The sequence below is a fragment of the Haliotis rubra genome, unplaced genomic scaffold (assembly GCF_003918875.1).
Source record: "Haliotis rubra isolate DU_JTF1 unplaced genomic scaffold, ASM391887v1 Scf1624, whole genome shotgun sequence".
In the NCBI taxonomy this organism is placed as follows: Eukaryota; Metazoa; Mollusca; class Gastropoda; order Lepetellida; family Haliotidae; genus Haliotis; species Haliotis rubra.
This window is the reverse complement of record NW_025765586.1, coordinates 41,185-58,476: the sequence shown is the minus strand read 5'-3', so window position 1 is coordinate 58,476 and position 17,292 is coordinate 41,185. Positions and strand designations below refer to the sequence as shown.

The 17,292-nt window shown below is 38.7% G+C and overlaps 1 protein-coding gene across 1 annotated transcript; it reads right to left on the bottom strand.

Annotated features, from left to right (window-relative positions):
* Positions 1-12,489: 12,489 nt before the first annotated feature.
* LOC124271699 (beta-porphyranase A-like) lies at positions 12,490-16,227 on the bottom strand. The gene is made up of 3 exons (XM_046706860.1): positions 15,978-16,227; positions 14,626-14,758; positions 12,490-14,006 (listed from the first exon to the last, which is right to left on the bottom strand). Exons 1-3 carry the CDS (start codon positions 16,206-16,208, stop codon positions 12,544-12,546), a joined length of 1,827 nt encoding a protein of 608 aa, XP_046562816.1. The 5' UTR covers positions 16,209-16,227; the 3' UTR covers positions 12,490-12,543.
* Between the last annotated feature and the right edge of the window lie 1,065 nt (positions 16,228-17,292).

The window sequence follows — 17,292 nt, the reverse complement described above, 5'->3', positions numbered from 1 at the left end:
TAGTGAACAATTCATAACCTTAGATAACTAAGCAGGTTCCATATCATGTATGCTAAAAAGAAATGTCAGTTCTTATCTTTGGAAAATAGTTTATCACGAAGAATAAACAAGGTGTCCTCAAAATTGATTACCTTTTAGTTATTATGGGTCACGACCCGTGAAGATCCGGGTAGAATAGATCTTCAGCAACCCATGTACTTGCCATAAAAGGCGACTATGCTTGTCGTAAGAGGCGACTAACGGGATCGGGTGGTCAGTTTCGCTGACTTGGTTGACACATGTAATCGGTTCCCAATTGCGCAGATCGATGCTCATGCTGTTGATCACTGGATTGTCTGGTCCAGACTCGATTATTTACAGACCGCCGCCATATAGCTGGGATATTGCTGAGTGCGGCGTAAAACTAAACTCACTCACTCACGATTATGGGTCACAAAAGTTTAAAGTGCTGTGTGTGGATTTGAACTCACACCTTGAACTTAGGCTGTGTTTCACGTGTTAAGAGTAAGCTCGGGAGTTACATCCCCTTTGTTTTGCTTCCGTTCGGACTGTGGAAGCTGTAATTTCTGGTTGTAGTGTGGCCTGGAATTCTCCAGAACTATATAATAGGTGTATAAGGGATTGTATGACGGGACTACTACTTTGGATTTACGCTCATCTGACTGCTAACATTAACGTTTCAAGACCGACGTCTCAACTGGCCTTGTCTACACTAAACTTTCAACAGCTGTCAACAATCTTTCGATCAGTACATCTGTTTTTACTGGAAATATCAATACTTTGGTGAATTAATAGTTTAGATTTGTAACCCAATATTTTAGATTTGTGATCAAATAGAATTGTATTAGAAATCTGTACTGTCATTCCTTGTAACTTTAATTGTTTGTGATTATATAATGGAATATTATAGACTTGTTTGTGTATATTTTGCTGGTTTAAAAGGGACTATAAACCTTTTATCTCAGTAATTCCTAAACCGTAACACACTATGTATATCAAAGGTTTATAACTCCCCAATGCACCTGTTCAAGTTCGTGCTTTGAACCCTGCCCCTTTGTTTATGTACAGTAAACCTCTTCTCGACTAAAAAACATATCTGATAAAGGCGATTAAGTTTATAATGTGCACCATTTTCCATACAATCAATTCTGTTTATCACAATCTGGCTACGGGTAACCTGCGTCCTCATATCTTAGACGTGGACTGTGTGAGACAAGCAGTGGGATAAACCTTGTTTGTTGTCAGTAACCTGAACATTTTGTGGCTAGTTCCAAAGTGACAGGAATTTCTTGAGAGTGGGAGGTGTCATACTAATTATAGCTGACACTTTCTCTGCTGCCGAGAGATTCTACAACATAGGCACTTTTCTTGCTTTTGGCCTAGGACTAAGTTTGTTGCGGGTGACCTCAACTTTCCCCGTGACATCACCGTTTGTGATTCATTCCTGAGATATTGAAAGCGAGCAGTCTGGCAGATACCCTTTACGATGTGGAAATGAACATTAGAGGTAAATAGGACTACACTTCTAAGCGGAACTATTGTGGCGATCATATTTATTACGGTTCAGCCTCATGAGCAGTAAGAAAAGCGACACAAACACTACATAATCTGTTTTTTTCTTTTGTCTGATGTTTACGAAATACATAAACTCGCATCGATAAGCATGATACATAACAAAAGACTGAGAGTAGGCCAAAGCTGCAGTTTAAATAAACTTAGGCCCAGTATTATTCGTTACACTGCTATACTGAGTCTAACAAACCCTAGTAGAGGGGTATATATATATTATATGATATTATACCATTCACACTTTGCTAGGATCAAATCATGGATTCAAGAGAAAACTGTGATGGTCAAATTTGGTTTAAATATCTAAGCTTATTGCAAGCATGGACCCTAGTTTTCAGTATGCCCTTTCATCTTGTAAATCCCATACCTGCTACTGACAGGTGTTGTGTACTTGTCAATGACTCGTTCCATGATTTGCAAAATGGTTGGTTGGTGCCATGAAAACCATTTTTATGATTATTCATGTATCAAGTGCATAAGGTTAGATTAAAGTGACTGTTTGCCTAAAGATGGGTTACCATATTATTATTTATCCAGTTTTAAATGGATACAATTTCAAATTATGAATCTACGTTTAAGTAAAATTGTGAATTATGTGATCCTTAGCAAAGTGTAAGTAGTATATTTATATATTTAAAGTAAATACACTTAGAACATAAATACATGTCATCAATGGGCACTAAAACTAGTTGGTATTTTCACTTAAAACTGGCATGTTACAATACAAAAGTATCATTATAGAGAACAATACAAAATAAACACGGGTTGTAGATCAACAGGAACTGAAAACAGACCACCATACTAGGGACCATGGGGACCTGTATGGACCCTAGCGTTATGGACATAATTTGGCGTTGGTGATTATTGTGCAAATTAGCCATGTATTAAATAGAAATTATTACACGAGCAAGTGTGTCATACGACTTATACGAAACGAGTGTGAAACTTTGTATCGCCCGAGCGAGAGCAGCTGCATTTGTGCAGTAAAACACGGTAAGCAAGTTTGACTGCCCTGTTCATTGACGTCACGTACAATTGTTTAATGACGTCACAGACGATGAAATACAGAAACAATGGTTGCTAGGCAAAAGTGATATGTGCACATATGATATATATGACACTGGTTATGTTTCACCATATGGATAATTAAAGATTATATATTCTACGATTGAAATGGCGGAAGTGAAAAGTACTGTCAACGAAATGGGACTTACGTACCCTCGCAGGAGTATTTTTGTAAATTATATGTTAAAATAAAAGTCATTTTCATACTGAAGAAATCTAGACGTGCAGACATGCTTTGGACATACTTTGGCATCAAAGTACCACTCTGTGTGTGTTATTGTGGGTCTTAGTAATGGGTTTGACATTTCGAAAATTCTTCTTGAGCCGGATGGTAATTGGTGGGGGAAGAACATATGAAGTAAAGACTTAAGTCCACAAGGTGCGACCTGGTAGACTGTGTGCCATCAAACTGGACACTGTCTTTCACTTACTGTGGCATACTGTGGCACTCATTCATGGGGAGCCGCGGTAGCTGAGTGGGTCAGGTCTCTGAGATTGTGTGAGCTGTTACGTGCCTGACTCTAAGAGTTAGGGTATGAGTCCGAAGTGTTGAAGATTAATGTATCAATTCAACTGATTGTAGAGTAGCATGTTCATCACGATTAAAATAGTGAGTGAGTGAGTGAGTGAGATTAGTTTTACGCCACACTCAGCAATTGTCCAGCTATATGTCGGCGGTCTGTAAATAATCGAGTCTGGACCAGACAATCCAGTGATCAACAGCATGAGCATCGATCTGCGCAATTGGGAACCGATGACATGTGTCAACCAAGTCAGCGAGCCTGACCAACCGATCCCGTTAGTCGCCTCTTAAGACAAGCAAAGTCGCCTATTATGGCAAGCATGGGTTGCTGAAGACCTATTCTACCCAGGATCTTCACGGGTCCACGATTAAAATAGAATACAGATGCAACAGATCGAAAACCGTCGATCCTAGTTATCCTCATCTCATACTTATTAGTTCCACCTTCGAAACAGAACATATGCAAATCCTTCACGACCTTTCTCTAAATTCTCTTGAAATTGTCAGGTAATGGCAAAATGTGAGCGAACTTACATAGTCTCACGTTACGCTAGCCTAACAGAATGGTTGCGTCATTTAAGTCAGCGAGATGTGCCTGTTTTCAAGGCATACTAGCTTCACCCATGAAGTGGCCATAATACAAGGAACCTCTTCTAAGTGTGATAGAAGAAGGGCGTTTGTAACTGAAGGTAACTATACTTGTTAAACTATGTAGCCTTGTATTAGAGGTATTTTTTGCGGTATTATATTCCTGGGTCACTAAAACAGACAAGTCAGGTCGAGTCATCGGGTACTGTTTCATGAATACGTGCAAAGTTTTAATGCATCTAATGCGTCTATTGTAGGGCTGTGTATTGGCAAATACATTGTATTGCAATATATTGCGATTCAGCTACCCGTATTGCTGTACGTATAGCGATATATTGGAAATTAAGTGTTTGACAGTAAGTGACACGTACTGAACATGTCGATCCTATTTTCTACATGATAAGTCCCTATAAAAATATATGTTATGGTTCTGATAACAGTGATCTCATAATTAGGTTGCATAGTCAGGGATTCTATTTTCTTTTTATACAATTTATAATATTACAGTTTGCCGTCTTGTCATTGAATAACGAAGAAAACATTTGTTGTGAATGAAAGTCTGTAGATTTTAAATTTAAACCATAAACAAAATCACAAAAACTTCATAGATGTTCTTTACCCAATATACCGGTTCTCAGAAAAAATATGGCAATACATTATCGTCTGAAAAGCGTATTACGGTATACCGGTAAACCGGTAATACCGTGCAGTCCTAGTGTATTGAATAGCTTATTGTGATCACATGTAGCTTGGTGATAGGCCCACATGGGTACAATGAGTGAAGCCCATTTCTGGTGTCCCTCGCCGTGATATTGCTGGAATATTGCTAAAAGCGGCGTAAAACCAAACTCAGTCAGTCAGTCAGTGGTGATAGGCAATTGCATTAATTACAGTCCCCACTGTAAGATAAAGTTTATGCAGAGACCAGCTGTAAATTGACAAACATTGTGCTAATTGCCTATCGTGAAATTTATGCATTGAGACGTACGTCCAATCGTAACACTGACATCGATACCATTACACTGACTTTGACATATACTGAGGGAAAAAAATAAGGGATCACATGAAAACACAAGTGTTCCTTTATTCGTTTCCAGGTTTCTTCACAAGCTATGCGATACAACGATACTACGCTTGTGAAGAAACCTTGAATAAAATAAAGGAACACTTGTGCTTTCATGTGACCCCTTACTTTTTCCCTCAGTATATATTCAATAACCTATATCCATCTCAAAGGTTAAAAACATGTTGGACGCTTGCATATCCGGGATGGAATTGGTCTCCAGCAACCCCTGACTGTCGTAAGAGGCGAGTAACATCATCGTGTGGCCAGGCTGATGCCTGTCATCGTAACTCATTTGCGAAACGCGAATCTCATGTTGCCAATCACTGGATTGTCTGTATCAGACTATTATTTACATGTACAAGTAGATGGTGTATTGCCAGTTACAGCTTTAGACAACAAACAGACAAGCAAATTTAAACTCACACAAATGTAGCAATATGATATGGCAAGACATCTGCATATTGCATAAGGTCTAAGAAAGTAAGATGAGTGAGTGAGTGAGTTCAGATTTGAAGTCACATCGGCAATATTTCAGTCATTATCGTGACTAAAAGTAGTTCTAAATTCATGATCAATACATATAATATATAAAACCCTGCCAACGAAGGACAGTAAAATTACTAGACTATCACAGATCAAAGAAAATTAAAATCATAAGCTTACAATTAACGATACGAGATAAAAAGTGGCAAGAGATTGCCAGCAACGGACGTTATGTCACTATACTAGGGACTATTGGGACTTACAATACTTTTGCTTCCTGCACAGTTCTCCAGCTGGATTTATACCATCCCTTGTAGGTAATGTTAGCCATTTATCTAGAAACTAGAGAGAGACAGAGACAGAGAGAGAGAGAGAGAGAAAGAGAGAGAGAAAAAGAGAGAGAGAGAGATACACGGAGAGAGAGAGACACAAAGAGACAGACAGAGAGAGCGAGGCAGAAAGAGAGATACAGGGAGAGAGAGACAGAGAGAGAGAGAAACACAGAGAGAGAGAGACAGAGACACAGAGAGAGAGAGAGACAGAGAGAGAGACAGAGAGCGAGACACACAGAGAGAGACAGAGAGAGAGAGACACAGAGAGAGAGACACAGAGAGAGAGACACACACAGAGAGACAGAGAGAGAGAGACACAGAGAGAGAGAGACAGAGAGAGAGACACACAGAGAGAGACACATAGAGAGAGAGCTTTTCTGCGTTAGTGCATCTATACAGGATTTGTCCTCTCTAATGTCACCCTTGATGTAGGTTAACTCGAGTCAGGTTTCTTCTCCACGGCTGGTGTTTGCAACTTGACAACCTCGTCACATTTGCCACTCATTACATCCACACTCTCCTGCAGTGTTTTCGAGCTGGAGTCAATATGATCAACACTGGAGTGAGTGAGTGAGTTTGGTTTTACGCCGCTTTTAGCAATATTCCAGCAATATCACGGAGGGGCACACCAGAAATGAGCTTCACACATTGTACCCATGTGGGGAATCGAACCCGGGTCTTTGGCGTGACGAGCGAACGCTTTAACCATCAGGCTACCCCACCGCCCCTTCAACACTGGAACTAAGATCAATTAATTTCATTTAAAAGTTATGTAACGTCGTCAAAACCATGTTCATCTCGTATAGCATTGCCTGCAGTTGAAACTATTGAAAGGTACTGAGTACCCAGGCTGGACCAAATTAGACGATCCTAGGGATCGCTCATAATTTCTACGGATTTGGAGACTGTATTTAAAAGGTAAAACTGTTTCTCTCTGAAATTAGTTAATGAGAAACGTATACAGCTTGCTAACATCCATGTTACATGTGGGTGAGCGAATTAAAATGTCTCGTCACATCGGCTATACTTCAGCCTCATCGTGACAAGAGAACATTGTACGTCAATAACAAATACATGGAATATATTTAAACAGTATAAAATCTTGTCATCAAAGGGTACAGTCCGTTTGAGTCAGAAACGGACCGATGAATTGCAAATTTTATCATTGTACAAAATTGCCACATAAATATAAATAGTACACATGTTTATCATTTACTAATACCCAACAGCTTTCTTATATTTGAAAATTTTCCGGACTCCACCAAAAAGGTTCTTTAAGAAACTATCATTAAAATTTTGACACAGTTCACTATTTGTTACGAGGGAGGAGTGCAGAGAAAGGGACAGCCAGGTGTTAGAGAAGCACGTGCACAAGTGCCCACCAAGATATTTATTCATTAGCCTGTGCTGTGCCGTCTCCATCCTTTCTTGCACACCTGGCTGTCCCTTTCTCAGCACTCCTCCCTCGTAACAAATAGTGAACTGTGTCAAAATTTTAATGATAGTTTCTTAAAGAACTTTTTGGTGGAGTCCGGAAAATTTTCAAATATAAGAAAGCTGTTGGGTATTAGTAAATGATAAACATGTGTACTATTTATATTTATGTGGCAATTTTGTACAATGATAAAATTTGCAATTCATCGGTCCGTTTCTGACTTAAACGGACTGTAGTAGGACAACTAGATTATCACATTTTATTTAAAGCTAGTTTGGGAGCATATCAAATAGTAAACTGTTAAATAACAACACAATATACAAATGGTAGATCGCCAACAACTGAAGGTAGATCACCATACTAAAGACCATGGGGACTTCAGTACTTTTGCTCCCTGCATGGACTCCAACTGGGTTTACACCATCCCTTCAGCTGTTGGCGATTGTAGTCAAATTTAACCATAATTAAAAATCACAAAAATACTACGTTTAAAAAATCTGGTTAGTTTGAATTTACTTTGAATGTTTTGGGCATATGTACCCTCTCAGGAGGGCAGTAATTTAACAACAATTTAACCCCTTTGGGATTTCAACCACTAGCAATCTCAGTTACTAATTTAAACCTCCAATCATTAAAAATACATATATCTACAATGCACGCCATGTTACAAACCGCTTTATTTACAATGCTTTAACTTATACTATATAAATATATAATTGCAATAAGCAACACTTTCGATTCATCATACTGTCACTAAGTAATGCCGAAAATCCCACGTTATACTTCAGATGACGAATACATGATCCAAATGGTTCGCGATTTGAGTAAAAAATAATAAGAGGATATCTGGGAGCCACTTTTAAACATGCAGACAGTCATTTTTATTGCCAATAGAATATGTGTTTCAAAGTTCACACGCTGTTACTCAGGGAACTGACTTTTATTGCACTGTCGGGTTAATGGTTTTTACATTTGTCTTGGAGGTGTTCGTGGCGCCCCATTGTTGTAAAATTACTATATTTTACTCCCTTTTTTAAAGTACTAACTTCGTCCTCAGTTTTATAAAATCACAATAATTTTTGCCTTTTTTAAGTCCTACCTTCGTCCTCAGTTTTATAAAATCACAATATTTTATCCCTTTTTTAAAGTTCTACCTTCGTCCTCAGTTTAATAAAATCACAGTATTTTATCCCTTATTTAAAGTTCTACCTTCGTCCTCAGTTTTATAAAGTCACAACATTTTACTCCCTATTTTAAAGCCCTACCTTAGTTCTCAGTTTTGAGAAACATTTGCCCGATAAACATCTATTGAGGCAACTTACGTTTCTCTTGAGGATGAAATATGTTTACAACCTGAAGTGGATTATAGTGAATGAGTGAGTTAATATTTATCGTCACATCGGCAATATTTCAGCCATATCGTGACGAGAACAATTAATTATTTATTGAAGATCAATAAAATTAGAAATAAAAAATGAACAGTAAAGAGACTAGTGTACCACAAATATTATTGTGAAACTAGCATGTTACCATAAAACGATATTATATATTAAAGAGAACAATACAATATAAAAACAGGGTATGGATCGCCAGAAACTTAAGGTTGATCACCATACTAGGGTTCATGGGGACTTACAGTACAAGTAGAATACAGATTTTAGAATGATAGTCCCTTTTAGCATGTTTATTAACACGAGTATGTAGTATATCTTGTCCCGGTCCGTTTCCAGTTAATTCAAGTCATTCACTAAATAGATACATGTAATACCCTAAAATATAATATGGAAACTTTGTGCTATTTGTCGATTCCAAATTAAACCATTAAATAGAACTGTTTACAGAAGAATTCAGAGCGAAACAAACAACAAACATTAATACAAAAGTATATTCTCAACTTAACCAGGTTTATATGTTAGTACAAATTAGTGGCTATATTCAACAGAGTTGCAGTACAAAATTGTTAAAATGGCAGTTTAAATATAATAGCTATAGCTATATGCCATTGGCAAGAAAGTCAGCAATAATATAATATTCACTGCAAGAACAGTAAATTTCCAAACTAGGCCTTAGCTAGACATTTAGAGTGAAAATGATGTAATGTGAGATTATGATATGTGTATTTGACCTGACACTGAGTTTAAACTTTCTGGAATATTCCATGCCATGCTGATTTATTCTGCGCTGATATACAAGACCCCTAGTATAGACAGGAGTCAAGAAGCATCGCAATATACCAATATAGCACTAATACATTCCTGACAACTATTGTTAAAAAACAATGAACCTCAACTGATTCTGAACAAACACAAGTTATTCAATTACAACTCTGTTTCAGAATACAGTATATTGCCATATAGAATTATACAGAACATATTGCCATATAGAATTATACAGAATGTATTGCCATATAGAATTATACAGAATATATTGCCATATAGAATTATACAGAATACAGTATATTGCCATATAGAATTATACAGAATATATTGCCATATAGAATTATACAGAATACAGTATATGGCCATATAGAATTATTCAGAATACAGTATATTGCCATATAGAATTATACAGAATACAGTACATTGCCATATAGAATTATACAGAATACAGTATATGGCCATATAGAATTATACAGAATATATTGCCATATAGAATTATACAGAATACAGTATATGGCCATATAGAATTATACAGAATATATTGCCATATAGAATTATACAGAATACAGTATATTGCCATATAGAATTATTCAGAATACAGTATATTGCCATATAGAATTATTCAGAATACAGTATATTGCCATATAGAATTATTCAGAATACAATATATTACCATATAAAATTATTCTAACTTCCACACGTGAATGACAACACTTGTAATATATTCTGTTTCTCACAGACACTCAGATAAAGACTTTCTTTGTCATTTTCCCCAAAATTAAAACGGGAAAAAATGTCATACATGGCCTGAAGGCCTGTGGGAACATGTCAGCCGTTTAGATAACGTTTATATTATTTCCAGCTGAAGCTTCTCGTTTAACACTGATAATTGCTCGTAGACTCTGCTCATCTGATCAACTCCAGCTCTGTGTACCCTTCACGAAGACAAAGTCAGCTAGCCAGGTTTTTCTGTTGTGGCTCCAACTCTGTGGAACAGCCTCCCAACATTTCTCAAATCTGCGGACTCTGTCCAGTTATTCCGCCGTGACTTGAAAACCTATCTCTTCAACCAATAACTCTGTTTATTTTATTTTCATTTTTTAGGTGCTATACAAGTGCATTATTATTATTTATGTGTTAAGATAGAAATTAGCGTTTCTTTCTTTGAACATCAAGAGTCATACATTCGTATCGCGGTTTATAAGACGGATACGCCATAAATCGTAAAGAACAATGAATAAAATATTAATATAACATAAACCATAAATATTTTATGTATATATGTATAACATTTTGTACAGTGTACATTTCTAGAGATCGGAACATACGCTCTCAGCCTGAAGACAACGTAAATTGGGCTATGCTATTTTTAGGACATAATGGGTTCTTCTCCTTAAATATAGCTGGAGTGAGTGAGTGTGACTGGAAGCAAAATTACGGATAATGGCCGTGAATTATCCACCTGGCACATTTGTATCTGTATATTATTAAATGTTACCTACTTGTTTATGAAATAGACTTGTTCGACATTTCTTATCAGGAAATCATCATTGTTTAATTAGGCGAAAATACTTTTAAATTTAGGAAAATGATCCTTAAGAAAAAGTCGTATTTGGTTTGTTGTTTAACGCCGCACTCAGCAATATTCCAGCTATATGGCGACGGTCTGTAAATAATCGAGCCTGGGCTAGACAATCCAGTGATCAACAGCATGAGCATCAATCTACGCAATTGGGAACCGAGGACATATCAACCAAGTCAGCGAGCCTGACCACCCGATCCCGTTAGTCGCCTCTTACGACAAGCATGGGTTACTGAAGATCTGAAGATCAATTCTATCATGGAAATTCACGGGTCAATGAAGGTATTATAATGATAATATTTTGTTAAAAAAAACACCGCAGGGAGAATAATGTGGCACTGACCGGCGATATATCTATCGTAAAACCAGTAGAGATGAAATGGCTGACTCTTCTCATTTGTATACTATAAAGCGCCAGATGTGATTACACTGTGTCGATTTATCCTAAAATATTGAAGATTGGGACAGTTACTCATCTCAGACACTCGCGATGGAATGGTAAGAATGGACTGGACAGCCCCACAACTATTCCTTATGTGAAGGAATTTGGGGCAACAGCTGCCAGATGGTTGAATAGAGATTTGAGAAATGGATTATTTGAACAGGTAAGACGTGATATTACTATTGTATTGTTCATGTTGGGTAAAATCAAACTTCCTTACACACTCGAGACGTACAGGCTGAAAAACTGACTCTCTTAAACGTTCCATGTCAGGGAGCTGAGGACGCTCATTCATTCACCCACTCCGATCCACTCACTCAGTCACTCACATCCTACGTACCATGCTGTCACGCTGTTTATCAACTCCAATACAGTTTCAGTGTATTAAACGGGCGGCGGGGTAGCCAAGTGGTTAAAGCGTTCGCTCGTCACGCCGAAGACCCGGGTTCGATTCCCCACATGGGTACAATGTGTGAAGCCCTTTTCCCCCGCTCTGATATTGCCGGAATATTGCCAACTCACTGCTTTGTTATTGATACTGAACGGGAAAATCTAAGGCAGTGTACCACTATATCCATCTTTTATTTAAAGCCGAAGTGAAAATATTTGCCTCAATACTGTTTCCTTCATCAAGAAATGTATCACGACGATCCGGGGTACAATTGGTCTCCAACCCATACTTGTCGTTAAAGGTGACAAACGGGATTGGTTGGTTAGGCTTGATGAATTGGTTGACACATGTCATCGGTGCCCAATTGCGCAGATCGATGCTCATACTGTTGATCACTGGCTTGTCTGGTCCAGACTCGATTCTTTACAGACCACCTCCATACAGCTGGAATATTGCTGAGTGTGGCGTAAAACTAAACTCACCAACTCACTCACTCAATTGCGTAGATTGTTGCCCACAACGTCAGTCACTGGATTGTCTGGTTCAGACTCGATTATTTACAGAATGCCGCCATACAGCTGGAATATTGCTGAGTGGGGGGTTAAACAACAAACAGAAAACAAAAAAAACAATGAAGAAGGGTTTTAGAAATGTTATTTACAAGCTATGGTCGTCCATTATGATTGAAAGACTAACAGATGTAGTATTGATTGTTTGTACTTCAGATTCCCCACATGGCCACAGCATGTCAAGCCCCGCCGTGATATTACTGGAATATTGCTAAAAGCGGCGTAAAACTAAACTCATTCACTCCCCAATTGCACTTCACTTGGTGATATATTTGAGTATAACTATTGAGGTTTTGAAAATATTTATTCAGTTATTAGGATAACTTGCATGTTGAACACTCAGTGATTCCCAACGATCACTGCCACAGTTGATACATAACCCCCAGTCTCAGAGAAGCTAAGTTTGACGTCGTTGTTGTGTTGGTGTACAACGTTGTTGGGGACGTTGTACTCAAAGACCTCCCATACAGTGTCTTCACCAGGGCCGCTGTGGGTCTGTAGACCGTAGAAGGACGTCAGGGTGTGGCCGTTCACAACCACCGTCTTGAGTTTCTGATGGGGAGACTTCATGCTGAAACTGACACCAACTCTCAGACGAACAAAGTCAAGGTTGCCAATCCTCGGGACGTTAACTTTAACATCGACGACGGTGTTGTGAATGGGGACAACAATGTCGGTGGAGTAGTAGGTGTTCTGGGTCACAGTAGGAGCATGGGCAAAGTTGTGGGTTGTGTGGAACTGGAAGAAACAACTCGCTTCAGCAGGAACGGTTACCATGGAGTTAGTGACGTGAACTGGCTGGTTTGTTGCCAGCGTTGCTCTCTTCTGTGAATTCAGATATTCACAGGTGGACTTTCCACTTGTCGGATGGAACCAACCCTTGTCGAAAGAGAGCTTTACATGACTTGGCTTTTGGTCGTAGTTATGTAGAAGAATGGTAAGGCTGCCGTTCCGTTGATCAACTAAAACGTGAGGTACAATCTTTCTCACGGAGTTATGGAACTGACTGTCTACTCGCAAGTACGTCATTGTATCATAGAAGTTCTTCCAGAACCTGAAAGCTTGAGCAATGTCCCTCTCTTTGTGGGTCTTGTCCAGAATGCTATAGTTGATACTTGCTTGCCCTTGAAGTTCAGTATATGTGAGCAGGAAAGCTACCACTTTTCTCATGACATCCCGACGCTGTAGAAAGGTGAATATCTGGGCATTGTGTTGGTAAATGTACGCCCAGTCAAGAAAGGTGGATGGCTTCTGTACATCAAGTCCTGATACTGGACCGAGACCAAATTCACTGACTATAATATCCAACAATTTATTTTTCTTCTTGTGAGAGTAGCTCTCAACTAGATCCAGAAGTCCGAAAAGCTTAGCTTCGGAACTCCCATGGAAATGGTGTGAGCCTCCACTTACATCCATACTTGTGTAGGAATGAAATGAGAAAAAATCTAAATTGTTGAGACCCATATCCAAAAAGTCTGCATACCGATTCCAATTCCTAAAGTCATTACGATCAAACAAAATGGAAGCTCCAGTTAACGTTGGACCACCAACCCTTATATGGGGATATTTTGCCTTAATTTTCCGAGCAACAGCCTGATGAAATGTGATAAAGGTATTCCAGTCCGTGTTCTTCCATTGACTTTCTGGTTCATTGATGACTTCGAAGAACATAGGTGCTTGTCCTTTGGTTCCTTTGTTGACTGCATCGACCAGCAGGAAGACGAACTCAGCTGCAGCATCGATGTTGTTCGGGAAGAATCCGTGGTGGGCAGAGGTGTCCATCCAGTGAGGCCAAGTGACACCTGGATACAAACCAGGTGGGTAACGATAACACCAATAGACATAAGGCAACTGTTTGTAGCCCTCCCTCTTCTTTCTCTGATAGTTGTTTATATGAATAGAGACATGTAGGTATAGAGAGAGTGTGTGTGAGTGTGTGTGTGTGTGTGTGTGTGTGTGTGTGTGTGTGTGTGTGTGTGTGTGTGTGTGTGTGTGTGTGTGTGTGTGTGTGTGTGTGGTGGTGTGTGTGTGGTGGTGTGTGTGTGGTGTGTGTGTGTGTGGTAATGTGTGTGTGGTGGTGTGTGTGGTGTGGTGGTGGTGTGTGTGTGTGTGTGTGTGGTTGTGCTGTGTATGTGGTGATGATGTGTGGTGTGGTGGTGTGTGTGGAGCTACTTCCCGATCCCGATCTCAAACACAGTTTGTTTTACATGTAATATCCCCATTTTAATCGTGAGAATCTTAAACAAAATTTTCCGCTTGTCAATTGTGGAATTTGTTTAATTCCACCGTAACCATTCCTCTCAGCTATACAATCTTTCCATTGGATAATGAAAGACATGCTTGTATTCTCAACCTTCTGCAAATATTTTAACATATTTAAGAAATTGTCTTTAATTTAAACAAGATAAAAAACTGAATTACCCTTTATTTCCATGACAACTTCCGGATTGTGATATCCATTCATATTGTCCAAGTATTTGGTGCAGATTTCCTTTTGATGGGTCTGAAAGTACTTGGGGTCAGGGTAGCCCTTCTTGTTGGGGTTTTGAGATGCCTGCCATGAAATGGAATACAGTCTTAGTTATTCATAGTTACCTCATCACATTTAAAAACATTGTGGCTGGTAACAATGGTTTTGCTGAATGTTTCAGTGTTAGTTGAGACAGGATATAGTCAACAGTGTCAATGATGAAAGTGGTATAATATCAGTTCAAAGTTCAATGCACTATGTGTGACCCGTGAAGGTCCGGGTTAGAATACTGGCCTTCAGTGACCCATGCTTGTCGTAAGAGGTCACTAACGGGATCGGGTGGTCAGACACATGTCATCGGTTCCCAATTGCGCAGATCGATGCTCATGCTGTTGATCACTGGATGGTCTGGTCCACACACGATTTTTTACAGACCACATAGCTGGAATATTGCTGAGTACGGCGTAAGACTAAACTCACTCACTGCAATATGTGTAATTATTACGTCATTGGCCATCCTGTTACGATAGCGTGAACAATGTTGATGACACAACCGAGGGCAGCAACTGCCGCACAAGACGGGCTGTTTGGTTTGTGGTCAAAGTGCCTCTCAAATCGGAGATGAGCTTCAGGGAAAACACCGATGTTATGAGAGGACACAGGGTTAATAATGCGGAATCTCATATTACTGCAAGACGTCGGTGTGTCAAGAACGGCAGGATTAAGTCAATCGTCGTTGGACCAACGTTATGTATTCGGATTGATTAAAATTGAATTGGATGAATTGAACTAAGTTGATATTAGAAGTTTCATTAGGAATATGCATCGTTGAATGGGGGGATTTTCTTGAGGAGAACAGAGGTGGATTCACCCGATATTAATGGGTTTTGCTTTTCATAGGAAAGGACCTGATGGACAGTATGGCGTTTTGGCCACTCTAAGAACACAATCTATGGTCATGTGACGTTCAACGATGAATGCAAATCTCAGTCAGATGTTTCTGTGATACTGTTAAACTATTTATCTCATTAATGATATAAAATATCAATAGTTGTGGGACATTTTTATTGAATACCCCTGCTTGCTTAATCATTCATATCAAGAGGGCATAAAGGCAAAAAACAAACTTTGAGAAATAAGAGAATCTACATGCTGACGTCTGGTTTCAAATTGTACTCCCGGCATAGAAGCATTCGCTTAGAATCCACATATCTAAAACCACAATGTTGATCAGTTAAATGTACATAAATAAGAAAATAACTATACCGCTACCATGTGCTTATCCAGTACATCAATGTCCTACCTTCTCAAATAGTCCCCCTGCCATATCTCTGTTCAACCATCGAGCTGCCGTCGTTCCAACCTCCTTAACATGAGCAATACTTGCCGGTGAATCCAGTCCATTCTTACCATTCCATCGCCCGTGGTTGAAATGAGTAACGGCCCCAATCTTGAGAATTTCAGGATAAATGGACACTGTGTAATCACATGTTACACTTGATAGTAGACACACGAACAGTGCCAACCATTCCATCTCCACTGCTTTTACGTTAGGTATTAACTCCGTGCTAATCAGCTAATAGGACCTCTTATATACTTTCGTTGGAAAGAATGTTGCTATCTTATCAGCTGCACAATCCCCATTACAAATATAGACACTATTACACTAATAAGACACTAATGGAAGACGTATATATGTGATGTGATTTAGATTAAAACAACAAATAATTGTAAGTGTATTGTATAAATACGTTTATAGAGAAATGTACATTTTATACCCAAAAGAATCACTTGAAGTACATATATATAAAATTTTCAATTTGGCTTCTGTGCAAACAGATTCTACATAAATTCCTCACGACTGTAATTAGTAAGGAAATTAATCTTTGTACCAAAAGGCTAAAACAAAAATTGCACACGTTCCAATATTTGTTATCTTTGATTGTGTTAGTGCGACATGGTACTGGTATTGTGTCTTTATGTTTGGATAGTAGTTCCTTCCATTAACATTGTTACCATTTTCCACTGATCGCCAAAGTGATGGCGTTAATCCTGATTGGAATCATGCAGAAAGCAGAAGCAATTCTCTACGATCCCAAGTAATTTGGCTGGTGGTGGTCTGCAGTCTTGTTGTATTTAATCAAAGTCATACTGCTGACTTTTTTCGGATATATAGTCCGTTTGGGTTCAAATGAGAACGACAAATGATTAAATAACTCGAAATTGGGATAAGTGCACAAAACATAAATAAGGCAAACGTCTGTACCCAATAGTCCTTTTTTCGCGACGTCTGTACCCAACAGGATCCTAAATCTGACGTTTCTTTCACCAGAATGTGAGTTGATGGTCGATTAAAGATAACCAATGTGTGTGTGTGCGTGCGTGCGTGTGCGTGTGTGAAGCAATCTTTCTAGATACCTTAATACCTTAACCATTGTGACAAGGTCATTGTACCTCACCTTTTCGAGAATTGTGACCCTGGGAAACTCTTTTGATAAAAATGAGGTTTATGATTATTGTTAGATCAATTTTTAATTCATACATTTGTTGAGAGGCAGATGGACATGAACTGAACTGAACTGTTATTAATAGCCCTTTCTTATCAGTTACATAGATTT